General features: G+C 37.4%; 1 protein-coding gene across 3 annotated transcripts in view; it reads left to right on the top strand.

The window, feature by feature from the left end:
- The window catches only part of MYO3A (myosin IIIA), a 115,809-nt gene that overhangs the window by 15,596 nt on the left and 75,418 nt on the right, over nt 1–24,795 (top strand). For all 3 annotated transcript variants that reach the window (XM_027889720.1, XM_027889722.1, XM_027889721.1), the window contains exons 5-6: nt 15,142–15,246; nt 15,996–16,095. In XM_027889720.1, coding sequence (XP_027745521.1) covers nt 15,142–15,246; nt 15,996–16,095 — 205 coding nt within the window. The remainder of the gene's footprint in view (nt 1–15,141; nt 15,247–15,995; nt 16,096–24,795) is intronic.

The following is a 24,795-nucleotide window of genomic DNA, read 5'->3' as shown; positions in this document are numbered from 1 at the left end:
TTACCATTTTTTTGGTAATAAAGGAACCAAACTTTCTCAATTCAGTATTTTTAAGGAAAATACCTTTGGGAATGAAAGTGAAACAAGAATACATCTGTACAGAATACTCTTGACTCTCAGTTCAGAAATGCCCTTATCTCTGTAGGCTGCGCTCAGATAGACTGAACATCTGTTCCTCTTTGGATGTTGTTCTAATCATGTTTCTAATAAAGAATACTGCTGGAGGGAGGATTCCTGCCAGGTGCTTTAAGCTTCATCACGTGCATCCAGAGATGCAGGCAGAAGAAACTGACCTATTGAGACTGTGTTTAAAAGAAATCCCATGAGTATTATGTGTAGGATGAATCAGCTTAGCAGTTTCGTGTCAGCAGATATCAGCATGATGACACAGCTAAGGCAGAGTGTGCTGTAGCCCATCTTTTTCTGCTCTGGATGTTAGTTCAGAAGGGAAAATGTCTGAGATAACTGGAAAGTAAATGATTGAAGATGGAGAAGAGAGGTAAATCATATCAGGCCCCAGAGGTGAGCATGTAGGTCCAGGGCAAGTGGGGAGAACAAGTGGCACAGCCCTTGCCTGAGATCTGTTGCAAAGAACAACCTAGTTAAGAAAGAGTGAAGGCTGAAAATACCCCAGTAAGGTAAGCAGTAGGTGTTACACCGCTTTTACTTGCTACTGTAAGCCAGAAGCCAGAATCATAATCCAACATATGTCCATAGTTTGTTTCCTACAGAGATCAGGTAGAACTTTAGGAAGCATCTTGGTCCATTTTCAAAAGACACATAGTTATGTGTGCCATATTTGAGACGAATTTGGGTTTCTGAGTCACATAAGTAAACAGTATATTTTATTGTTCTTGATATATTTTTATAGGTAATAGAGGAAACATGCATTATTTTTATAGCATTTTTTTAAAATTATTATTTAATGAGTTAAAACTTACCTTGGTAGGGGGAAAATTTTGTAAGGAGTTTTTTCCACCCCAAAATACGTTTTTTTAATACCAAAGCATTTTGTAGCAAATTCTCTGTTTTGGAGAGGTAGAAGGAATTGCCAAGAAGTGTAACACAAATACATTCCTTTCACTGCTAAATGCCGACAAAATATTCTTTCTAGGTGTTTTTCTTCCTGTAGTGTGAACATTTCAGGAACATTTGCAATGCCCTGCTGAGTCAGACCAATGGTCCATGTAGCACAACGTTCTGTCTCTTGTGGTAGCACTAGAAGATGCTGTTCAGGAAGGGTCTGTTGCCCAGTTTTTGCAGTCCATTTCCCTCATGCTTTCCAGCAACCATGAATGCTATAATATGGATGTCCTAGACTATTCCATTTGATATCCATTTATGGACAGTCTAAACCTGATGATGATGCATGCTGTAAGAGGAGACTGTATAGCATGGCAGTAAGTTTAATTTTTGTATCACTATTATATATTAATTTTTGTTTATATAATATTCTACATGATAGAATATAATGTTTTCAACATTATGAAAACATTTCCAAATCTAATTATTTTTCAGTGTGAAGAAATTTATAATCCTGTTCATTTGAGAAGGAGGAATATGTTACAGTTTCCAGTGGACTGCAGGCTCTATTTTCTGACCAGCTCTGTTGTTAGAAAGTACCTTCACAAATGTTTCAGTAGCTAGTGCAATCTGTGCAGGTGCTGGTTATGCACAGTCCAGATTGAGTCAACCTGTTTCATCTTTGTTCTTATGTGGAACCTTTCCTTGATCTAGCGGAATCTTCATCAGAGAAATCCTGTGCAAGTGTAGAGTAGCTTGTATTTGGAACCTGCTTCTCTGAAAAAGTGCCATTTTAACCTTTCCTTTTCCCTCAACCTTTTAACATGGGAAAAATCATTAAATAAACTGATAACTTATAATTCTGCATTGTTGCAGACAAAGTGGTATACTTTGAGTTTCATTTTCTAGATGTTTCTTGGTGTTAACTGAACCCTAACCAGACACTGATAACTCAAAAGAATTACAGAAATATTATCATGATGAATTATTGTGATTCAGTTGGCAGTTATGTTTGCTAATTTAAAATTTGCCTAGAGTGATTCAAATTTGTTACTTACCTTTGATCTTTTAAAGTTGACACTAAGAGAAGAAATTTTAAATGTACAAATATCTAAATTCTCTTTTTAAGTCCTTGGGGTGCTTCTATTTGTGATAGTTTTGTTTTTTTTTTTTTTTTTCTTTCAGAAAGAAAAAGTCTTAACCCCCTAAATAGAAGCTCTCAGGACTTTGAATTAAACTAGAACACAGAAAACTGTAGTGCATCAGTTCACCTGCTACTCTTTCTGCAAACAAAGTACAAACTCATAGTTAATCAGAGTAAGGACATAGTAACTTGTATGGGTAATTTTAAAGGTAGCCCCATCTGGAAAAAAAGGAATAAAGTGCCAGTGTATCAAACTGCCAGCCTACTATACCAGGACAGTTGCAATCCATTGCAATTAGTTTACTTCTAGTGCCTTGCCTGGCCTGGGGAAGCTTGTGCATCTAGGATGTTACATGCTTGTAACAGGGTAAGAACCGAGAGACAACCTGTCTAACAGACTGTTGCTGTGTTACAAGCCCAGAACAGCCCACCAGTGTAGTTCCTACTCAGTTACCAATTACAAGGGCTATTGCATTTGTCTGGTGAGTCACTTAAATATAATGAGCGTGTAACAAGCTGAGATCCCCTGATAAAACTCCTCTCTGGTTTTGTGGAGATCCTTTAGAAAGGACTACCATTCTTGAATTTGCGTCAAGATGGAGAGCCCAGCACAATGTGGAGAGTATCAATTACTCACTCCTTTCCAATCCCTTCATAGCAGAGAGCTTTCATAGAAGGTTTAAGCAATAGAGCAAATGGCGTTGGAAGAGGAGAACTGAAGGGGTAACAGAAGTCAGCTGTGAATCTCAGGCAGCTGCAAGCATTTGTCAGCACTGTGGTACAGGAAAGTTATTAAGGAGGAATTGAAGGAGGATAGTGCTACAGTTTTCTGGGGGTTTTTTGGCTGCTCCTTCAAAGCAGAAAAGAAAATGTGTTATGCCTACAGGTATCCAGTAATGGATGCCAGCCCTGTGAGCTGGTCAGGGTTAGAAGTAGATCTCTTGCTGCATAAAAAATGGTATTAGGACCTGCTGTGGGTCTTGACAGTAAAAGCAACTAGCTTATGTTTGATGTGATTGAGAAGGGACAGCCAGTGTGTGGGTTCAAGGGAATAATGGCGTGTTCAGAGATGGCTGGTACTCACTAAGGCCAAGAGAAGAAGATGTTCCATTAAATCCTGGGTAAAATTAAGAATGCTGAACAATACATGTGCATTGCTGCATCTGGCCTGGAGTGAATCTGCTGTGCTGTTACACTCCTGTATCTGTTCTTTGGAGAGAGTTTAGCAAATCAGATGCTTCCAGATGTTTGCAAATCTAACCGTGGTCACAAAGAGAGCCTTAGAATTCATGAAATATGTATACATTTTCTTCTCAGGTTCATAAATGAACAGTGACAGCATGATTTACATATGTGTCAGAGAATAATGAGTATAATTAATGCCCAAATCTCATGTAGCTTAATAGTCTCAGATCCTTCACTGACCTACTATATGTAGAAGAGTTTCTGATGATGTTACCTTTTCAACATTTCAATATATAATTCTAATAAATAGTGAAACTCACTGAAGTGCATCCTTCTTTTTAAACAACAACAACAAAATCCTCTGCTTTGTTATATAATGTCGAATCTATGGAGTATATTTATCTAAGGAAATATCAGTCTCAGCATGTCCAGTTGCCTTGAGGAAGGGAGATTTTTTTTCCACTGGAACTAAGATGCTAATAGTGCAATTATAGGTTGCAGCGTGGTTTCTACAAAAAAGGAGCAACCACTATCCAAAGATCCAGGTACTGATATTTTCCTTTTTTTTTTTTTTTTTTTAGAAAAGGCTAAAATATTTCACTGCTGTTGTGGTGTAGCGTAACTTGAATGAGGCTTCAGCTGTTTGACAACTGTGAGTTTGGGTGATGTAAAATATGAAGAGAGACAAGAAAATCTAGAAAAAACAAATACCACCCCTCTCCCCCCTGAAAAAAAAAAACCAAAACAGCAACAACAAAACAAACAAAACCTCCAAAAATAAACAAAAAACCCAAACCTACCAAAGCAGGCTGGGCACAAAAAAGCTAAACTTAGAGCAAGATGGGTAGTTCTCCCCTTGTCTCTTGCTGAGATTTCCAGCACCATGTATGAGTCCTAATGGCTGGCAGTAGTTTTCTCTCCATTAGCTTGATCTCTTTCCTCTCTCAGCTGATGGTGGTGTCACTCTTCATGGCACCTCTCTGTGCATGGAAGAGGGAGAGAGGAGCTGCAGTCAGTGTTGCAAGGCAGCTGATGCCTGTTCTTGATGAGCAAAGATGTTTGGCTGAAAACATCTGCATCCTCGGAGTCTGCAGCCTGCAAAGAAGGTGCAGAGCCTGAGGAGTTGCTGATCATGCAGACTAGTACATCTAAAGTTTAGTGAACAAATTCATGTCATTGCAGCTGTTAGGACTTCAGTTGTTGAATTCTGTTTGACTGAAGATTTTGTATTAAAAAAACCCAAACTGTTGTAGTGAATCCAGAAGCATTTGGACAACACGCTCATGCACATGGTGTGAGTCTTGGGGTTGTTCTTTGCAGGGCCCAGGAGTAGGATCTCAGTGATCCTAGTTAGGATATTCTGTGATTCTGTAAGGAATGAGTAGAAGTATGAAAACTTCTATTTGAATTGTTCTTATTGCTGTGATAGTTTTAGCAGGAGTGGGAAAATCCAAATTCCACTACCATAGTGAAAAATAACTAGTCTATTTGGGTTTTATGTTGGGGTGGGGGTGTGGGGAGGAAAGCTATGATTTGCCTAAATATTATTAAGTATTTCCAATTGACATATATAGAAGAAAAATTAAACAATTGAAAATTGCTTTTGCATATTTCTCAGCATGGGTCATTTTTCAGTAATGTGTATGGTTATAATTGCTCCATTCAGACCAACACTGAATATTTCAATCCATTACGTGTCTGAATCAGTCTTGATTTCTCCATTTCTAAAGTATCCCTCTTTGCTTCCCAGTTATAGCATTTTTTCATTCTTGAATCATGTCCTTTTTTCTCAAGGCCAGAGATGTGTGGCTACAACTATCATTTGATGCTTTGAAGTTTTACTAAACACTCAAAATTTCTTTGCATGAGGACTATTTCATATTACATTGTGGTTTGCACAGTTCACATTTTTTAAACAACTGGTGAGGATATGTTATGATCCACCTTGTGGGAGAATACTTACATACAAAAAGCTGGTTCTGAATAACCTCTAATGATTTTTACCACCATGACGTAAAGCAGAAGTCCAGAAAAAATAACCTGAGTTTTACCATTCTGCTATGTAATTAAATAGCATGTGAATACTATGCTTTTCACATTCTAATATTTCACATCACTTTGCTTTCTGTACATTTTACTTTTAATCACAGTTTTACTAAAAATGTGAGTTTATTTAAAAACAGAATACAATAAACCACCAAAGCCCACCATTAGCATTGGTTTGGGTTAAATTGGTTAGGTGAAATCTGAGATAACCAAATGTCCTTTAGCATCAGTCAACATAAGATTGCTTGGGCTAAGACATGTTGCTCTTTGCTTCAGACACTTGAAGAATAAACACTTGAATTAAAGTGTGATAGATAATATACTTTTGCTGGTTTTGTGCTCAGTTTACACGTTAGGTCTCTTTATAAAAGGGAGTGACTGAAGGCACTATAGTAGTAGGGAGAGTGGTCTCCTCATTCTTTGTTGGGCAGAAAGGGCTGGAGGCTGCAGACTATGGGAAAAAAGTACTATAGCAAGGAACAAGGAGGTGGGATGTGCGGAAAGAAGAAAGCCAGGTGTCAGTGGTGAGGAAAAGTTTCCTGGGCTTCAGAAAGAATGTCAGTATTTGCTGCAGTTCAGAAAGGGGCTGACTTTGCTGAGACCAAACCCTGGAAGTATGGAACGTGGTTGCACAGACACAGTGAGCAGAGATTGGTTTACAAAACACTTCAATTTCAATTCTGTCTGATCTAGTCTCTCTGAGTTAATCATTCCAGTAATTTATTAAAAGAAGGGGGGGGGGGAGGGGGGAAGAAAAGAAAAGAAAAAAGAGGCTTTTGAGTTTAGCATCATTTTGGTTCTTCTAAAATTATCTTTAAAAATGTCCTTCAGAATGTTATTGCTCGTTAGGGCCCCATGACACTTACAGAGTCTGTAGCTCCTTTTGTAGTCACCAGAGGAACGCAGGCATGTCCAAGAGTGGTTAAGCTGACAAGTCCTGCACGCTCCTGCAAGGAGAGGAACTGTCTTTTGGATGAGTGTGTTTCAGCTTCACTCCTTTTGTAAAACCAGCCTTTAGACAAGCCCCATTGTTTGGATTTGCACTTCTCCAGTCATGCTTTTAAACTCAATAGGAAAGATTTCTATTGCAGTAATTTAAATTACAGGGAATTATACTAAATTATTGTCTTCATGTAGAAACACACATAAAATGAATTATGTGTATTGTGGACACGGTAGTACTTGGAACTACTGTCTGAACCCTGAATCAAAGAGAAATGGTGCTACAAAAGAAGAAAGTGCTTTGAAATGTTTCCTAATTGTTGAAGAGAGAACAAAAGCAATGTGGTTCTGAGCAGGCAAAAAAAGCTGTGAAGTGCTTGCTTTTACCACAGACTGCCCTATTTTCTTATGAGATTCTGTGTGTTTTCTAGAGCCTTAGCTAAGTTTGCAGAAGTCAGTAGAAATACTTCTGTTGACATTATCGATCCCAAACTTAGGCCCTGCTTTTTCTCCCTAGCTGAGGGAATGTTTCCTCTCTAAATGTGATTTTTACCACTGCTCCTTGTGTCTAATAAAGCAATGAATTGCAACTAGGTTTTCTCTATCAAAATGTTCTGTCTTGGTAACCTGCCAATTGCATTTGCTCAGAGTCCTGGGCTCTTTACTGACCAGTGCCTTAAAGTTTTGTATGGAGGTTAGCTCTGATTTTGCAAAAGGATCCTTCCATTTATGTGATTTTTAAAAAATTAAAGCTGTGTTATGGTGTTGCCTGGCCATGAAGACTCAGTTGAAGCTCCTTTAAAATTTCTGTTTTAAATATGTCTAGATCTCCGTTGCTTTACAGAAATCATGGCTTGTATCATGGCTGTATAACCTTTTGAGGAGGAGATCTGGACAAAAGATACATTAATTTCTTCATTAGCAACTTCATGGGGAGGTAAATCTATTATAACATAAAGAATGTGAATTATGAGAGGGTGCAATATGAAGTTTACTTCAGGATGAGCTAGCAGGGGAATTCAGTTGTGCTATGCCCAGTAAACCCTTTTGACAGCACCGTCACCTACTTGCTTTTTTTCATTCTGCTAGAGACAAAACAATATTACAAATGTTTTAGAACAGAAAAAATCCTCCTTTGAGGGATTAGTTCTCTTTGTTCTGTGTATGTAAAGCCTTGGTGGCTTCATTCAATTACGCTGAGTTTGAAAAAAGAAATTTAGAAAAAGGCAATAATAGCATAGTTGTGGCTTTTCCGTTTTGGCCACGATGTGAAGTAGGGATATCTTTATTCTGACTGAGAAAGATAAGAGTCTGTGAAGGCTGGCATTGCATAAGATGAAATAGGCAAACTTTTCCTCTGGCTGGCTGTCTGTCTTGTCAATGCTTGTGTGTGGCAAAGAAAATGGGAAGTTAAAAGCCAAACTGAAAGGGGAGAAATCAGAAGCAACAAATAAACACCCGTGAGGCTGTGACTAACACAGCCCTGGAGGTGCTAGATGATACAAGAGAGCAAAATCATAAATACCACATGGTTTGTGTTCTCTGAAGCTAAATAACTCAGGAAAGATGTCTGTTTCAGTGATACATTTTGTTCACGCTAAATTGAAAGCAATCAACTTTACCTAAAAGTGCAGAGCATTGCTATGGTTTCTTTTGGTTATGGATTGTCTTGTCCATTTGCTATGAAAAATAGGAGCCACAGTGCACATCTGTCTTCCATTTGAGATGAAATTAAAACTGTGCTGCACAGACAGGAGCTGCATATTAAAGCATTCAGCCCATTGAAGAAAATAATTGAGTTCCCTGTAAGTCTTTACAAGGACCTTCAAGTATTTGTGGTAGTTCTTAGGTGCTGCCAGTTGAATGTGCTCTGTCAGTAATAGTTGTGAAGATACCTCACACTGTAGGCAGAGAATAGGAGTTCATATGATCACAGCTGATCCTGAGAGACAGACAGTCTATGGAGTTCTTTCTTGGAGACAGAAGGCAAAGGAAGTGACTCTGGAAATGGCTGTATCAGGTAGATTCAGTTCTAACAGAGAAGATCGCTTTTGAAAAGTTGAAGATGGAAGGAAATTCAGGTGAAAAAGCCCCAAAATAATTGCGTTCACTTGGAGCAGCAGGGTAAGGATAATGGGCTTAGGAGAGTATGCTTTACCTGGCTTCGGGTTCTGGTAGGTACCTGTATTTAGGAAAAATAATATAAAAATGAAGGAAAGTGCCAGGATAGCTGGCAAGTTTTGAGAGACATTAAAAACACAATATCAAATTAGCTGATACAGAGAAAAAAATAGAAACACAGTAAGAGGTGTGTGAGAATGCATCAGGGTCTGCTTCTTTTAATATTTCAGAATGCCTTCAAAGAGGAGAAACAAAAATGCTCAACTAAGGCATTTAAGAATAACCTCCAAGGGGCTAATGTGGAGAGTGGTAAAGAAAAGGTTACTAGAGAAGTGAGACATAATAATATTTACTATATGACTTTACAAAGTGAGGAAAAATAATGACCTAGGGAAATACAGACCAATCTACTTAACTTTGATACCCACGACAATTTAATAGAAACCACTGTAGAATCCAGTAACATGGTAAGTGGTTGATTTGGACTGGGTCAGAACAAATGGTATTAATAAAATCTCTTTGTTTAACAGGATGTCTGTGGTAACAAGGGGAAAGCAATAGATGAGATATGTCTTTTGTAAGGTTTTTATATGGTCCCATGTGACATTTTTGTGAGGAAAATGGGGAAATACAGAAATTTCACATAAACAATAAAGCAAATAATCTCTTTCTCATAAAACTGGACTTAGATCACTTTTGGGCTGGGAGAATCTCAAGGTGAGCATCTGTTTTTGGTGACAAAGGTGACAAAACGTCACAAATATCAGTAGCAAATTGGAGGCAGTCTAAATTGAGAAAACGTGGCTAATTTCAAAATATTACAACAACTAAGTTTGTAGAGCCTAAAAAAGAAGAAGAAAAGTGATTTATCATGACAGTAGTCTGAAAGAGGTGATGTTAAAGGGAAAATTATGGTAATTTATTGTCAGATACTACTGGAGGGAAGGACAAAAAATGCGATTTTGTTGGAAGCAAAAATATTCAGGTTAGGTAGTAGGAAAAATGCTCTGTCAGGCTAGTGAAATACAGAAACAGGCTATTTAGAAAGATTGGAATCTCCTTCAGTGGGAGACTTTTAGGAGCAAGTTAGACAAATATCTGACATTTCTGAAAGTACCAGGTCTCTATACAAGTACATATGCAGTGGACTAAGTAATTTCTTGAGATCCCTTTTACTCCTTTGCTTCTATAGTTTTATGATGACAAAACAGCAACAAATAAGAAACTTCTGTTTTTACAGCAGCCAGTACTACAAGGAAGGTACAGTCAGCTCAGAGACTGGCAGTGCTGCTGCACTGCATGCTTAGGGGAACAGGTCAGATTATTGATCTATTTTAAGAACAGGAAAAAAAAAACAGAGACTAGTGCCTGAGATGCTTTTAGCATTCTTATGTGTGATAACATTAAAGCAATATTGGGACTTTTTCATAAGTATAATTCATGCATGCCATAAGTTGTGCATATGTGATGTGCTACCCAGTCATTTATGTCTGTGCAGCCTGTAAAGATAGGGAAGGCAGTAATTGTAATTGAGCCACTGTTTGAATTCAAGCTACTGAGGTAAGATGAAAGCACCTTAACAACTGCAGGATGCAAGCAAACATTACCAGCTTAGTACAGATGTATAAGTCCAGAGCAGTTGGATGATTAAAGGCTGTAATGGGCCTAACAAAAGTGCAATTGAGAGTTTTCTTGAAAGGGAATCTCATACTGAATCCTTATTCAATGGGCATCAGAATCAAGAAGAGCTGCAGAGGAGAAATGTATCAACTGGGTCAGATGAAGAGTGACTAAGACCTAAAAAGAACACCTGCATGACTGTGATGTGATGGCAATTTTAACTGACATTTCATGTGTTAGGATCATTGTATAATTTCTTTTTTTCCTGAAGTTAGCTTAGCATACTAATAGCTCAATTAAAGTAGCAGAGGGTTGTGGCAGATGGGTGGGTGGAGGACTGCATGTCATCCCAGTCTGAGTCTTTGCTTTTTTGAGTGCCAGAAAATCATAAGGGAGGAGCCCTTTGCTACTACTGTAGAAGACTCATCACCTCTTTTGATACAGCTATGTATGGCCATCAGAGCTACAGCTCTCTAAGGGAGGTTTTCACATGGATCAAGCCTTCTATGAAATCATTCTTCTTGTTGTTCTAGGCATGCAATATTTTCTTAGTTCTTTCCCACACTTTCTGCTGTCTGAATATCCAAACTAGGAACTCAATATTTTAAATTTCAAGAATTCTGAATCATATAAAAGTACATCATGTAAGGGACCTTTGGAAGTTATTTGGTCCAGCCCCCTGCTCAAAGATTATTAACTACAATGTTACAGGTTTGCCTTTTCAATTCAAGTTTTAGTATCTCCAAGGATGGACATTACATAGACTTACTGTATCATCTGTTCCAGTGCTTGATTCAGTGGGAATTTTTTTCCTTTATGTCCAGTAGGAATCTACTATCTTGCAGTTGGGAATTGTTGCCTCTCATCCTTTGCTGTGCTCCACTGGGAAGATGTCTCTGTCTTCTCCACTCCCTTTTAGGTAGCCTCAAGGGTTCAGTTTACCCTATTTTTAGTTGCTTGTTGTTGCAGGTAATATTTGCATTCTATTAGTGCAGGCACAGAAAATACTGCTGGTAAAGAAAATGCTTGTAAATCACAAGGGAACAATAGAAGAAGTGACTAACATTAGATTGATGAAAATTGCTCATGTACAACGTTATCAAGATGACATTCCTAAATAGCTTCCTTATGGGAGAATCACTGATATCTTCCCTTCCTGTGTCTGATAGGCTGGACATTATAAGAATCTGTCCCCTTAAACTGAGTATATTGAAAGCTTAAAAGAGGGTTTCTATCTGATACAAACCACAAGAAATGCACCTGTGTATGCAATAGAAAATGTGTGTGAATGTGTGGGGTTTTTTTAGTGTGGGAGAGAGAAATAGAATTATTACTTTTTCCTCCCAGAAGAGCTCCTGTCTCATGACAGGTGAAAGGTCATTTGATTTGGTGAGTTACTTTGATCTTTAGGATAGGAAGCAGCGCCCTGTGGCAGAGCTCAGGTAGGCATGTGGCTTCTGCTGTATGTTTGTGTTCTCAGTTCTCTGTGCATTTGTTGTTCTCTGCTTGTAGTGCCCTTTATCAAGGTATTCTAAGGAGATTTTACCAAATGTTGTAATGACATAGACTGATTAAAAACTATTTGGTCATGTAAGTTCACAGTCCGTGCAACAAAATAATAGCTATCAGCACCTCCCTTCTCTAGATGCTCACTGAAAACTAGGAAGATCTTTTTTAAAAGTTATCTCTGTTGCCTTCATTATTTGTTGGCATCCAAGCATTACATTTAGCTTAACTCAAACACAGTGACTTTGGTAAGAGGCTACACAGTTTTTTTTAATGTGGACAATATGCTACTAAGAAGCAGCAGAGATCATAAGCTGCAATATTTAAAACACCCAAGGAAACTTTCAGTTTGGCAGTACTGCTGAATAATGTTTATCCCATAATCTCTCATTAAAGGATTGTGTAAGTTAAGGTAATGTGATTTTTTTAATGATTTAGGGTTTTTTACTCCTTTAAGTTTCTGTGTCATGGGCTAGATCCTGATCAACATCCCCAGTAGTACTTTATCTCCCCCTCTATTCAGATTCCCAAGCAAGCTTGGTCCAGCACTGCATTGGGCAGCAGTATTGTAACTTTCTGTAGCTTCTTCTGTTGAGAGGGAAGAGAAGAGCCTAACTCATTATGAGAGGGACTTTTTGATGTGTTTGTTGTATGTTTCCATTGAATACATGTGCAATTTGATACCCTGAGTCAGGAGAAAGAATCACCATTTCAGCTTCAATTATGTGCATGCTTTTAGGAACCTGCAAAAAATAGACAGTAGAAGTAGGAAATTGGACCAGATACAACATTTTATCCATGAGGGTAAAAATAGAACAAGGTTAATGGTTAATACTAACCTGTGTCATCTTTGTCGTCATCATTCCCCCCTCCCACCCACACAGCGTAGAGCATGCGCATACAGTGTCTGCCATAATCTCCTTTTCTAATTGTGGTTGTATTCCAATAATCCCTTTTCCTCCTTACAGCTGCTTGCATTCTAATACCTAGCCTTTTTTCCTCTCTTCCTCCTATACTGGTGGTCTCAGAAAAGTACTAATTGTCTGATGTAAGTAAAAGTACAGCTCTGACACAGAAATAGCAAAAGAAAAGTTGCCTGGTGTGTATGCAAGAACCTCTGTCTATGACATCCTCAGCTGAACTCCATCTAAGCAGCCACTCTGCCTTTGGAATTGGTGGAGGATTTCCATGGTGGTATGACTGACGTCTGGGTTCTTTATTTCAAGACGTGTTTAGCTGACCTTTTACATACCAGGTTCAGTTTTCAGTATAAAGTAATCACAGTTTTAGTAACTTACACTACCTGATATTTTAGATAAATATTAATCTTATAATGCAGATATTTATCTCATAATAGGGATTTATGTATTATGAGAGTAGTAGAAAAATTAGTTAAAGCAACATGTGTAAGAGTGTAAAAATTAACATTGCTGACCCAGGCAAATAAATTCAGTATTGGCTTTACTGCCTAAACATTAAAGAAGGTGGTTTCTGAGATACAGTTTCTCCCTTCACCTGCCTGCAAAAACAATATATTCCCTTCTGTGGTGGTTTTTTTATCTTGAACAGAAAGGCTAACAGGTATCCTGTTCTGTAAAGAAAAAAGAGGATCCATCTGTAAGAGGCAGAATTTAAATATTAGATAATGAAGAAAAACAGTTTGAAGAATATCATATGTGTAATTTATTTCACAGTTGGTTTGTTACTAGTCAGACAGTTTCAGTGCCCTGAATTAAAGTGCATTAAATGCATTAAATTAACCAGAATTGTTATAATCCATTTGGTTTGATTAAGTATGTTGGCGATGTGGCAAAGTTAAAACAATAGAAACCCTGAAAAAATAATATCGTTGTAAAAAAAAAACCCAACTTGAAAAAGTCAATGGAGAAGGCAGACCAGCATGGCTAATGACAGTAAATGAAATCCTGCTTGGGAATCTGATCCTTATCCAGCAAAGCCCTTAATCTCATCATTTAAGCATATGAGTTCTTCTCTCTCTAAGCATGCATATTGTCCCACTTAGGTAAGGGTGAGGTTAAGTGAGTTCCAAGACTGTTGCCATAGAGCTCAGCATCTGTCAGATCAGAGCCCTGGCTGACCTGATGAGGGAACCCGTCTTGCAGCAAGAGTTATGTGTTGAATGGTATTTGTGTAGGCACTCATGTGGTGCAAGTTCAGTGCAACCCAGGGGTTCCAAAGGTAATCAGAAAATTATTGTTATGTTTGGGTACAAAGGGATATAAAATGCTTTATACTGTAAGGTGCAAGTCTTTTTTTGTAATTGCAGCACAGAAAAAAATGTAGAGCTATAGAAGAACAGATTAAAAATATACAAAAGATTCTGATGTCTGGAATTCTGCAGTTGAAAGGTTTTATAGGTAAATTATGCCCTGATTTAAATACACTTCAGAAGTAGTGAAAAGGAATTACTGTTTTGTGCTGCATTTTTAAAATGTCTTACATGGGTATTTAGTTTCATGTGAAAATCTACTCTGGATGATACAGTATAAAACTTAGAGTCTGTTTTACTGTTTTGTCGGAAACAGCTACGCCTTTACAGAGGCAATGGCTCTTCAATCAATGACTATTGTCAGTGCATTATGGATAGTTTAAGGGCTTAAGTACCAATTCCGTCTTTGCAGGTATGTAACTGCTGCAGAGATAGTCACTAAAGTTTCATTGTTACTTCTTCCTGTGGAAAAATTGTAAGTGATAAAAATGAACATACTAAGTACTGCAAGTCTAAACTAATCAGCTGGCAATGTGTGCTCACTATCACTTTTAGAGAGCAAAGCCAGACCTGTTCTTCCCACAGGACAGGATGGAGGTTTGCAGGAGTCTAGCTGGAGAGAGGATTATCCAGAGTAGGTTGTGGCTCTGCATCTGGAACAAGAAGCTGACAGGGTTGATGCTACAAGGGCTATAGTCTTACACCAATGGCACACTTTGTTTCAGTGGGAGATGAGACCTTTCTTTCCACAGTGTTTCACCATCTTCTGTGATCCCCATCCCTGGTGTGTCACATCTTTCTACACTAGGAATTAAATGCCACTTGGCCAAAAGGGACATTTCTCTCCTTGGCAGGGACATTTCTCTGCTGCTATCTTCTGATGCTTTAAATCCATTTTATGTTGTGTGTAGCTTTTGTACCTGAGAATTGATGCTGTAATAATCTGCGTTGCTGGTGAGATGCACACGATGAATATAAGAAGCAATTAGTGTGCCCTACAAAACATGCCTTCACAGAAAATTTATTGCACTGTAAGCTGTTTCTGTTTCAGTGAAAAGCAATCATGTATACAGCAAAACAAACAGATGGACTACTGTACTTGTGTTTGGACAAAAAGAATTAAATGTAGAAAGCAGCGAAGAAGAGTTGGCAAAAGTTGCTGTGTGTGTTGTTTGTATAAATGGTAGACGTAAGGACAAATCTGTGGGTTGCCAGTTTACTAGGAGCTCATTTGGCTACAGATACAAAAACTTCTGAAAACAAAAACCAGGTGGCTACTCCAACACTCTCTAATTCCTTTTCATATTTCCTTGATGTTTTGTAGCTGTGCAATGGTGGATCTGTGACTGATCTTGTGAAGGGATTTCTGAAGAGAGGCGAAAGGATGAATGAACTTATAATTGCTTACATTTTACGTGAAGCTCTGATGGTAAGATAAGCTTTCAGTGAAAGTCAACATTCAGCTCAATTTTTTTTTCCTTTAATGAAGATCACGTCCCAACTAATACAGATCAATATCTTCTGTTATAGCAGTGTTTAATGAAATCAAGGTGATTCAATGGTTCTTTTTAAGCAGGCAAGGTAAAGAACAGTTAATCTGTTTGTTTCATTATTAAGAGGATGAAAATTGATTTCTGACCATTGATCAATTTGCTTTGTAAATACAGTTCAGCATCAAAATTGCTTTTCTTTTGAGAAGTAGCAGAAATATAATCAAAATACTGTCCAACTTCTTATGGCTGGATCCAAAGTATTTTTATAGTAAAATATCCACATATCTAGTGAATTCAAACACCACTGTAAGAATTTTTTTTTGCTCATCAGGATCAAGTGTCTTTATTTATCATTTTCTTGTAACTGAAATTTTACTTTCTCCAGTGAAATTTAGGCCTTAGCTTTCTTTGAGTTTATCCTCTAAAGGTATAATGTAGGTTTATAGTGCTGTTTTTCTGCTTTCATCTTAAAATTTCTATTTGTCATAAAGTGGGGCAGTTAAAAAAATATCCGTTCTGTTTGGTGTGCCAAATGGTTTTCCAGAAAGAATGACATCTCTGTGGTTTTGCATTAAAAAAAATTTAAAAATTTTTCATACTTTTCTGCCACTTTATTGTTTCTGCAAATGTACTACAGAGGACAGAGCTGTTATTAAAAAGTTCATGTTTACATCTCACCATCCAGGGACTTCAGCATCTGCATGAAAACAAAACTATCCACCGTGATATTAAGGGAAATAATATCCTTTTGACCACTGAAGGAGGAGTCAAGCTTGTGGATTTTGGTATGTTATGTTTACTTATATATACAAAGAATGTTTTACATCTGAAGTATGGAAAATAAAATAGAGCAAACAAACCAGAAAAGATTAACTATGTTAATTTTTTGTTAAGGTTTTGAGTTCTTCATTAAAAATCACTTGGATAACCAAAGTTCCTTTTTTTAACTTGATAGACATTTTAATAATTTTAATAATGCTGTTTCAATACTATGGCTAACAAATAGAAATTGTAATATGGTGGTGGTAAGTGCCAAATGCTTTGGGGCACACTGTAAGTGAGGTGGCAAAGTGAGTTAATAGGATTCCAAATGAGGTTGATGTTTAGTTCCTCCAGGACCATGCACTGGGACTCAGTGAAATTAGGAGCTGATAGGAAAAAGCTTCATGTTGTGAACATTTAAAACTTAACTAAATGCATATACTCAGACACATGTATTTCATTAGTTTGATTTAAAACAAAACAAGAGATAGGCAATAGAGGGGGGAATATTATATAGGTAATCCCCACTTTCCAAAGTCTGAGAAGACTAACAGATTTTGGCAAATGTAAATCTAAGAATTGACATTGAAAGGGTCTGTTGAAGTCTGTTAGGCCTAAAGTGATTCTTGAATGCTGTCACCTGGTGTCACCACCAGAAGTGAAAAGGAGAGACATAGGTAAGTGGATGGAACCTGTAATTTACCAGCCATGCTACAATAATTTGCCTTAAAAGTGTATTGACTGTTGTTTTATATGAAGGATATAAAAATTTGCAATGTTTGTTGTTACGAACTATTATCTTCTGATAGCACACTGTCTTTTTATGTTTAAATTTATTTTATTGGTCACTATTTTACAGCACAACAGATACAGTGAATAAAATATTCTGTTCAGCAGATGGAAAATCTTTACTTTTCCTTTGCTCTCTTATGTTTTTAATGAGATTGATTCAATTGATGCATAACAATTGTTTAAACAAAGAATTTTAACTACCTTTAGTATAGTATCTTTCTACCAGTAGATTGTGTTTATGCAACTCTCATTACTTCACACTCAGAATCCCCACAACTGTTAGCATTAGTAATTCTTCTGAAATGTCATGTATTTCTGTTGTATTTCTCAGATAAAATCTTCCATTGGAAAGTCTGGAAGTTTAATGTGTGGCAAAAATCAATATTTTTGCCCACAGGCTTTTAATGTGTTGTAGACACTAATTTTTTAAGGTGTTGAAAGCAATTAGAGCTGCATAGGATCAATGCTTCTGAAAATTAATTCACTTATGCAGATGTCAAAACATACAAGCTGTAGGGATGAGGACCTGAATTCTTTATTCCCCAGGTACTGCAATCTACTGATAAGGCTGTAATTGAAAAATAATCTTAAATTCTTGTGGGAAAATTGCCACGCCAAAACACAGATTAGACTGTGCACAAGAAACAAATATACATACACACACATTTATGTGAATTCAAAAGGGGCCTGCAATACCTGCAGCAGTCCTTTTTCTCAAAAGAATATATGAATGGCACCTTAACTTAGGAATGGATTGACATTTTCGCTGGCTTTTCTTTTTATTCTTTCTCAAAATAACCCACCTCAATCTGAAGCCAATAATTAGTAGTTTCAAGTGGAAAAAAATCATACAGTCTTCACAAAATCACCATGGAAGACATACCAGTCACCCTTCAAGCTGCTGTTTAAGGTATTCAGCTGGGATTTGGGAGATTTGCGTCTTCTACTTAAGAGGATTTAAACCCACGTTAATCAGATTCTGAGATCATTTTTTAGCTAGGAATGTGAGTTGATCAAAATCTCTCATGTTGGCACTGCTGCAGACTGTTGTACATAAACATTTATTGGATCAGGGATTGAAACTCAGAACCATCTTTTATTATACAAGCCTGTGAATTGGTTCAGAATAAGACAGACACATGGGTGCAGTCTCCTTTTTAGCCAGTAAATACTCAGAGGAAGAAAAATTTTAGTTTACAGTGAACAAATTATTACATAGGGCCAAACAAACAAAACCAACCCAGATAATCACATCAGCCTTTCTAGTGTGCACACAGCTTTTCTGCTGTGGAGAGGGGAGCAGAGGCAGTGAACCAAGGATTCCTGCAACCACCAAACACACATGACCAAGGAAGTGAGCCCTTCCCAAGATAATTTTGTCTGTGCCATTCTTCTGCACGCTGGATGCTGCTGAGATGTTCCTGAAGAAGCCTTTGCTGTTCTCCCCTGATTCTTTTTATGGTGTTTTTTTTCTGAATAGGTGCATAACACCTGTATCTGAAAGATGGGACTGTGAAGTGCCTTATGGGACACGAAACTAGAAAAGGAGCTATTCTCAGTCTGTGTGTGTTGTGCAATTGTTTCACTTGAACTTGTGCCTTTGTCCTTTTTTTAGGAACTTTTTAAGAGTCATAATTGGGGGAAAAAAAAAAGTGAATTAAATCACTTTTGAAAATGGCTTTTCTTTCCCTCACTGTTTTTGTACTCTTTGAACATGGTGTATGGTGTACTGCCATTCTGAAACCTTCCTTGCACAGCAGTACCGAATTTTCAGAAGCTTTATTTTGTGGCATAGTTTATACACATTGCCTTACGGTCATTGTACCATAAGTATTTACATTTTCTGAATTTTCTGAACACTAAAGAGTCCATAATGGATAACCTTCACAACACCTTTATGGAGAAGTGAATGACTTTGATTCCCAGTTAACAGTTGGGGATCTGAAACTTTGAGAGACTGAGTTTCTTGAGGGAGCACATAAGGTGTGTGGAAAAGCTCTCCCAAAGTCCAGGCTGACATTCTGAACTGTTCACTTTTCTAGAGGTACTGATAGTTAAAGAAATGAGAAAGACTTTGAAAAAGTACCATGGCTGTGCCTCACCCAGATTGCTTTGAAGAGTGAAACTTTTCCTTTCCCTTAAAATTCTACTGTAATATTCTCATATCTAAGAAACACCCAATACCAGTATAGGTTAATGATGAAATCAAGTCCAGTACCTGGAGAGATCCTATAAGAAAGTCGTAGAGAGACTATTTACAAGAGCATATAATGACAGGAAAAGAGGGAATGGTGGTGAGGCAGGAGCAGGTTGCCCAGAGAGCTGTGGGTGCCCCATCCCTGAAGGTATTCAAGGCCAGGTTGGATGGAGCTCATAGCAACCTGTCTTAGTGGAAGATGTCCCTGCCCATGGCAGAGAGTTTGGAACTAGATGACCTTTAAGGTCCCTTCCAAACCAGGCCATTCTGTGATTCTTTAACATCTCCTCATCAAAGCTTCTGGAGCTCAATTGCTTATTAAGGAGCTGCAAGATAAAGTTTTAGTTTAAATTGTCCAAGGCACAAGAATTTTGAAATACAGTTACCAGTGATGCATTCTCTCTCCTCACATCCATCCGGCAGAGAGAAACAAAATAATTTTTATTTTCTACAGATAATGAGTGGCAGCCAAAGGAATCTACTGTAAGTACATCCTCTGATTACAGATTCAGTCCCTAAATTAATTAAACTTCTAAATATATTAATAGTCCATATTTTCTTTGTAAGAGAAGAAGGCTGACTGGAAGCAGTCTCACTACTTGAACATTTTTGGGAATTAGCTGTTAAGCTGTTCTGATAGAAAACCTTTGGGGTAGAGTCTTACACCTGCAAATCACAGCAATTATGCTCCAAGCAAGGAGCATCCTCTACCACATAATATACTTGCATTATATTCAAGTGTAGCTGCTATGTTTTCTGTACAAGATATGGATTGGATAGAAAAATACACATTTAAATTAAATTCCCTGGAGCACTTTCAAGAGTGACTGCTATATAATCTATTGTATAAAAAGAACTGGAGGCAAGCAAGGTGTGAATTAAATTCCTTTTTGATAAATATTCTTAATTGTATTCACAGTTACTTATTAGTGTTCTTGGAAGGAACTCTTACATCTATTTCACAGAACTCTGGTTGTATGCAGTGGATTGATGTTAAATTGATGAAATTTTAGCCTCTAAAGGTGCAGAAAAGCATCTTATAAAATTTTCAAAAACTTTTAGCATGTAAATCAAAATAATTGCTATATACCTTTTGAAAGTTGTGTGAAAAATTTGCTGCCTAAATATCTGTCAGTGTCTGATCTCTTGTCATCAGTTAAAAAGCTGGCCTGAAGTCATTTGCACACTTCATCTGTAATAAAAATTCATATATAAATCTGCATCTTATAATGTGTAACCAATGTCATAGGAAGCTGAGGGTATAACATCTGCTTTTGCTAACAAATACTTGCTTCTTTGAATAGTCCCTCTCAATTCAGTTTCTTTTCTTAAAATCAGGATGCTGCACAGGGCCTTTCATGTATTAATGGTAGTGTAAGACACAGTTCTATAATGTCCTGTTCCAAAATGGGAGAAAAAAACTTAGCTGTGTTATTATTGTTATTATTTTAACTTAGGTCTGAGAAAGTTCAATTGACATTTCATTTTGAAAGATTTGAAGTTATTTCTGAAATCCCCTGCCATTTCAGTGAGTCTGGGATCTTGAAAGTCAGAGGTTTCCATGCTTATATGTTACTGAATGAAGAGCAACCTAGAGGACACAACTCCCTATCAGCAACCTAGTCGAAGTTGCTGACATGTCTGGAGTCATGGAAGAAAGAACCATTTTTCCACTAAAATTTTGCAACCCTACGGTCACATGGCAAGTGATTCTTTTAGCTACAAAGAGGATACTGTAACAGTTATGGAAAATTTCTCTTCAGCTATGCTTTTGAGGGTTGACCTTGTGGGCTGATCGTCTTGACCAAGAGCACAGGTAGCTCATACTTCTTTGGGACTACTGAAGCCTGCTGCCAGAGACTAGAAATATCTCAGGATGAGCCTTGGACATGTCCAGAAAAAATATAAGTGTAAATTAAACTCCACTACTTTGGAAATGCATAGTTTTCCAGAAGCACTTTCTTGCTGAAGGCCATGCCTTTCTATGCATCAAATGAAAACATACTTTCATACCACATGTAATTAGACTTTTGATGTTATTACTATGAAAGGTCATTGAGAAAAAGACGAAGTAAGACAGTTAGATGGATATAAGAAATATTCAAGTTCCCATAAGGAAAATAAAATGTAGGACTCATTAAATCTTTAGAATTCAGGTCTATTTCTAACTAACTGCATGAGATCCCATGATTCCCCATAGTTTGCCCAGCACTGTAACTGTAGGAAAGGGGATATTGAAAAGGATTGGCACTGTCCATTCTCAGTTGTTTCTCAGGCATTTTGTAAATGGTACCTAAAACTCTCCATCATTAGAGGCTCTGGATAAGCAATGCATAAGAAACATCTAAGCTTTTAATAGCGAAAGCAGGTTCTAGTGGAAGACATGGAAAAAAGGTAACACAATCTCACTGCTGCTGGCAGGTGGTGGAAAATTACAAGCTATGCTGCATGCAGTTAATAGAATAATGACTTCAAGGGTTCCTTTAGTACTGTGGATAAATAGATTGCATAATTAAAACTTATTGTAATATTAATGGAAAATATATGAAGGTAAGGTGATTTTTGTACTTCAAACATGCTTAGTTTGCATTTTTTGTGCTTTTGTTTCAAAGTGTTGGATTTAAAAGGTTTTTTTGAATATTGTCTTGCCATTCCAAATGCAGTTTCAGGTATCCCATTTTGCATGTAGCTAGTACAGTTTTATCATGGATAGTAGCCTGAGTCAATTAGAGATTTAACCTGAGAGTTACTCATTGGGGAAAAAATGGATTGGGGAAGGGAATACTGTATTGCACTATTTAGACTCTGAAAACTGACAATGCTTTGTTTAATACTTAACTATTTATTTCATGTAACTTGGAACTTGCAAGTAGACAAAGGTCAGCTTTTGTGTTTGGAATGTAATTCTATTATTATTTTGTTATGGAGAGAATGATTATTCCTCTTCTAAAACTATTTGAAGTCTTCCAAAGTAAAGAGCCAAGGAAATCTTAATATTGGCCTTCTACAGATGGCCTTCTCATTATTCAAAGTTGCAATTTGGTGAAACCAGTCAGTGGTAAGACACTTTTTTGGTAGTGTATTTTTATATTATCTCTATATTTACTTTAAAATGCATACAAGATTTCATTTGTGCAATACTAAATAAAAGTATTAATTTCATAATTCAGTTGAGTTATTAAAATATTTTTTCCCCTAGAAATAGTAATTCTGCCAGCATTCTGTTGTGTTTCAGTAGTGGTGCACTACTTCTTCTTTACAAGTTATGGACTGTTACTAGTGCTTTACCACTACTAGTGATCAGTAACTGATCAACATAAGTTAGAATGCACAGGTGTTTTTATTAAGTTTTGTTGCATGATATTTATGCCTATTCTGATACAGAAATACGGGCCAAAATATTTAAAATTCTGTGACTGTACTAAACTGGTTGGGTTTTTGAAGTGTAGATGAGGCAGCAGCTTCTATAATGATAATTCAAGAGAAGTAAAATCAGTTACACTGTACAGCATGTCCAAAACAATGGGGTCAATCTCAATGTAATTAATGAGTCTGTGGTAAGACTCCTTCTTAACAGTTCCATCTGCTTAATTGTTCGCCTTTCCTAGTTTTGTGATGCATGAGGGAGCTTTCTGCTGGTCTTGTGGGGAAAAAGGCATCTGTAATCTTGGGTCAGAGGTTGGTGGGGAGAACCACAGCACTGAGCTTCATCTTTTCCCTGCTGTGACACCTCACCAGCCCTCATGTTCTCTTGCTCTGACACAGTGCTGAGGCCTCTCCCTGCCACGAATAGCCTTGATAGATGCAGTCTTTTGGCTGATCACAGATCAGCCTGGCAAGTGTCTGTGGTATGTGGCACTGCAGAGGGAGGGAAGGCTCCCAGGACTGTGCAGAGAATGCACGTGGTACAGGTTGGGCTGCAATGGACAGGGAGTCTAGAGCCACCTTGTGCTCAGTGAGTAGGATGAGAAGTCATTGTGAGTGATCCAGGTTTCAGTGCTGGGTCAGTTTAATCTCTGTCCCTTTTAATATACATCATGTCCTGCTGACAATGAAGAGGAGCTTAGCATGACCTTGAGTAGTTTTTCCAAACTTCTGAAGATTACTTATTCTGGAATAGTCAGAATATCCCATTTCATCCTTTTGTGCTTGCCCTGCATTAGCTATAAATGCTGTCTGAATCATTCTGCAAAAATGAAACAATTAATTAAAATAATTTAATTTGAAAGTATTCAAAACTAAAATAATTTTCTTTCTGCCCTTAGCTTACTTTAAGCAATGAGTCATAGCAAGGCTTATATTTGCCTTAGTCATTCTAGCATGCATCCATAATAAACTGTCTGCTTCACTGATTCAGATCAGAACCAGACTGTTATTGTGTTGTCATTTCTGCATACCATATAGCATGACATTTACATGTTGCTGCTAAAAAGCATTTACTAGGAGAGAATGGCAGAAGCCAATAAAAGTAAAAGACTTTGAAGAAAGTTTGCTTCATGAGCAGCTTGTCAAACTGCTTTGAACACAATCAAAGTAATAATTCCAAATTTTTCAACCCAGGGTTAGCAGGGATAAGATGGATTGCATTGACTTGAGCTGTGGAGGTTTTTCATTGTTGAATGTTTAATTCTTTGTTGAAGGCTTAGTCTTTAAAAACTTATTTTATGGGCCATGTTTGAATGAAAACCTTTGTGCTGTCCAGTACCAAAAACCAGAAATCATGTGGCCAAATGCTATATCCAGGATAAGCTGTTCATTTGGTCTTTCAAATATTTTCTTCTATTAATTCACATAAAGATGTCACCGATGGCTTAAGCGTTAAAGAAGCTTGATGCTGAAAGCTGGTATCATATGCCAGAGACACATGAAGCAAGAAAATAACCCTTTCTGGCCACCAAAGACTTCATTTTCTCATGGGTCACAAAATAGTAATTTCTTGAGGTTATTAGAAACCCTCTGGTCTCATCTGTGTATACTAAAGTCCATTCAGTTTTTACCTGAAAGTTGATCCCAATGACTCATTTGTACTGAAGTATTCCAGTCCTAAGGTTTTTAAATATTTTTTTTTGATTAGCAGAGGTGTTGCCAGTATCGCTGATTATCATAACAGGAAAACCATGTCTTAGAACAATGAGAAAAATCTCCAGGGGTTTCCCAGTCATACAGGGGAAAAAATCCTTTTTGGATCTCAAAGTGGCAGTCAGTTTGAAATCTAATTTATAAGGAAGGCAGCATATGAGAAGGAGGACTTTCCTCACCATCATACTTCACCAGACTGCATGTAGTTGTACAAATCTCTGAGGCTCTAGAGAAGACTAGTTCTCATATTTAAATGCATCTGGCCAATTGTGCATCAGGGGAACAAATGTTCCTGTGCATCCCTTTCAGGGAACCAGCTGAAGTCCCGAAGCATGAGATTTGATTAGAGTCATTGGTGTTGTGACGCACTGAACTGTCAGGAGCATGTGGAGGGGAGTCTGTGGTCACCTGCTCTCCCGGAGGCCGTGGAAAGAGCTGGAGTATGCTGCCACACCATCCTGCCCATTCTGTAATACAAAAGTTCTTGGATTTCTTAGAGAAAGAAGCTGTATTAAACCCTTTTGTTTAAAAAAAAGATTATATATCTCAGAAATGTAGTGAACATTCTGCCTTTATTTAGGTCACTGTTTGCCACTTTAATGTAATGATGTACCTTGTAATGATTCTGTATCTGTTTTAGGATTTTAATTTTTTT

This window comes from Empidonax traillii, unplaced genomic scaffold (assembly GCF_003031625.1).
Source record: "Empidonax traillii isolate 1590-97213 ecotype Southwest subspecies unplaced genomic scaffold, ASM303162v1 scaffold271:size677799, whole genome shotgun sequence".
Lineage (NCBI taxonomy): Eukaryota > Metazoa > Chordata > Aves > Passeriformes > Tyrannidae > Empidonax > Empidonax traillii.
Note: the sequence above shows the minus strand (reverse complement) of the source record. Positions and strands in the feature narration are given on the sequence as shown.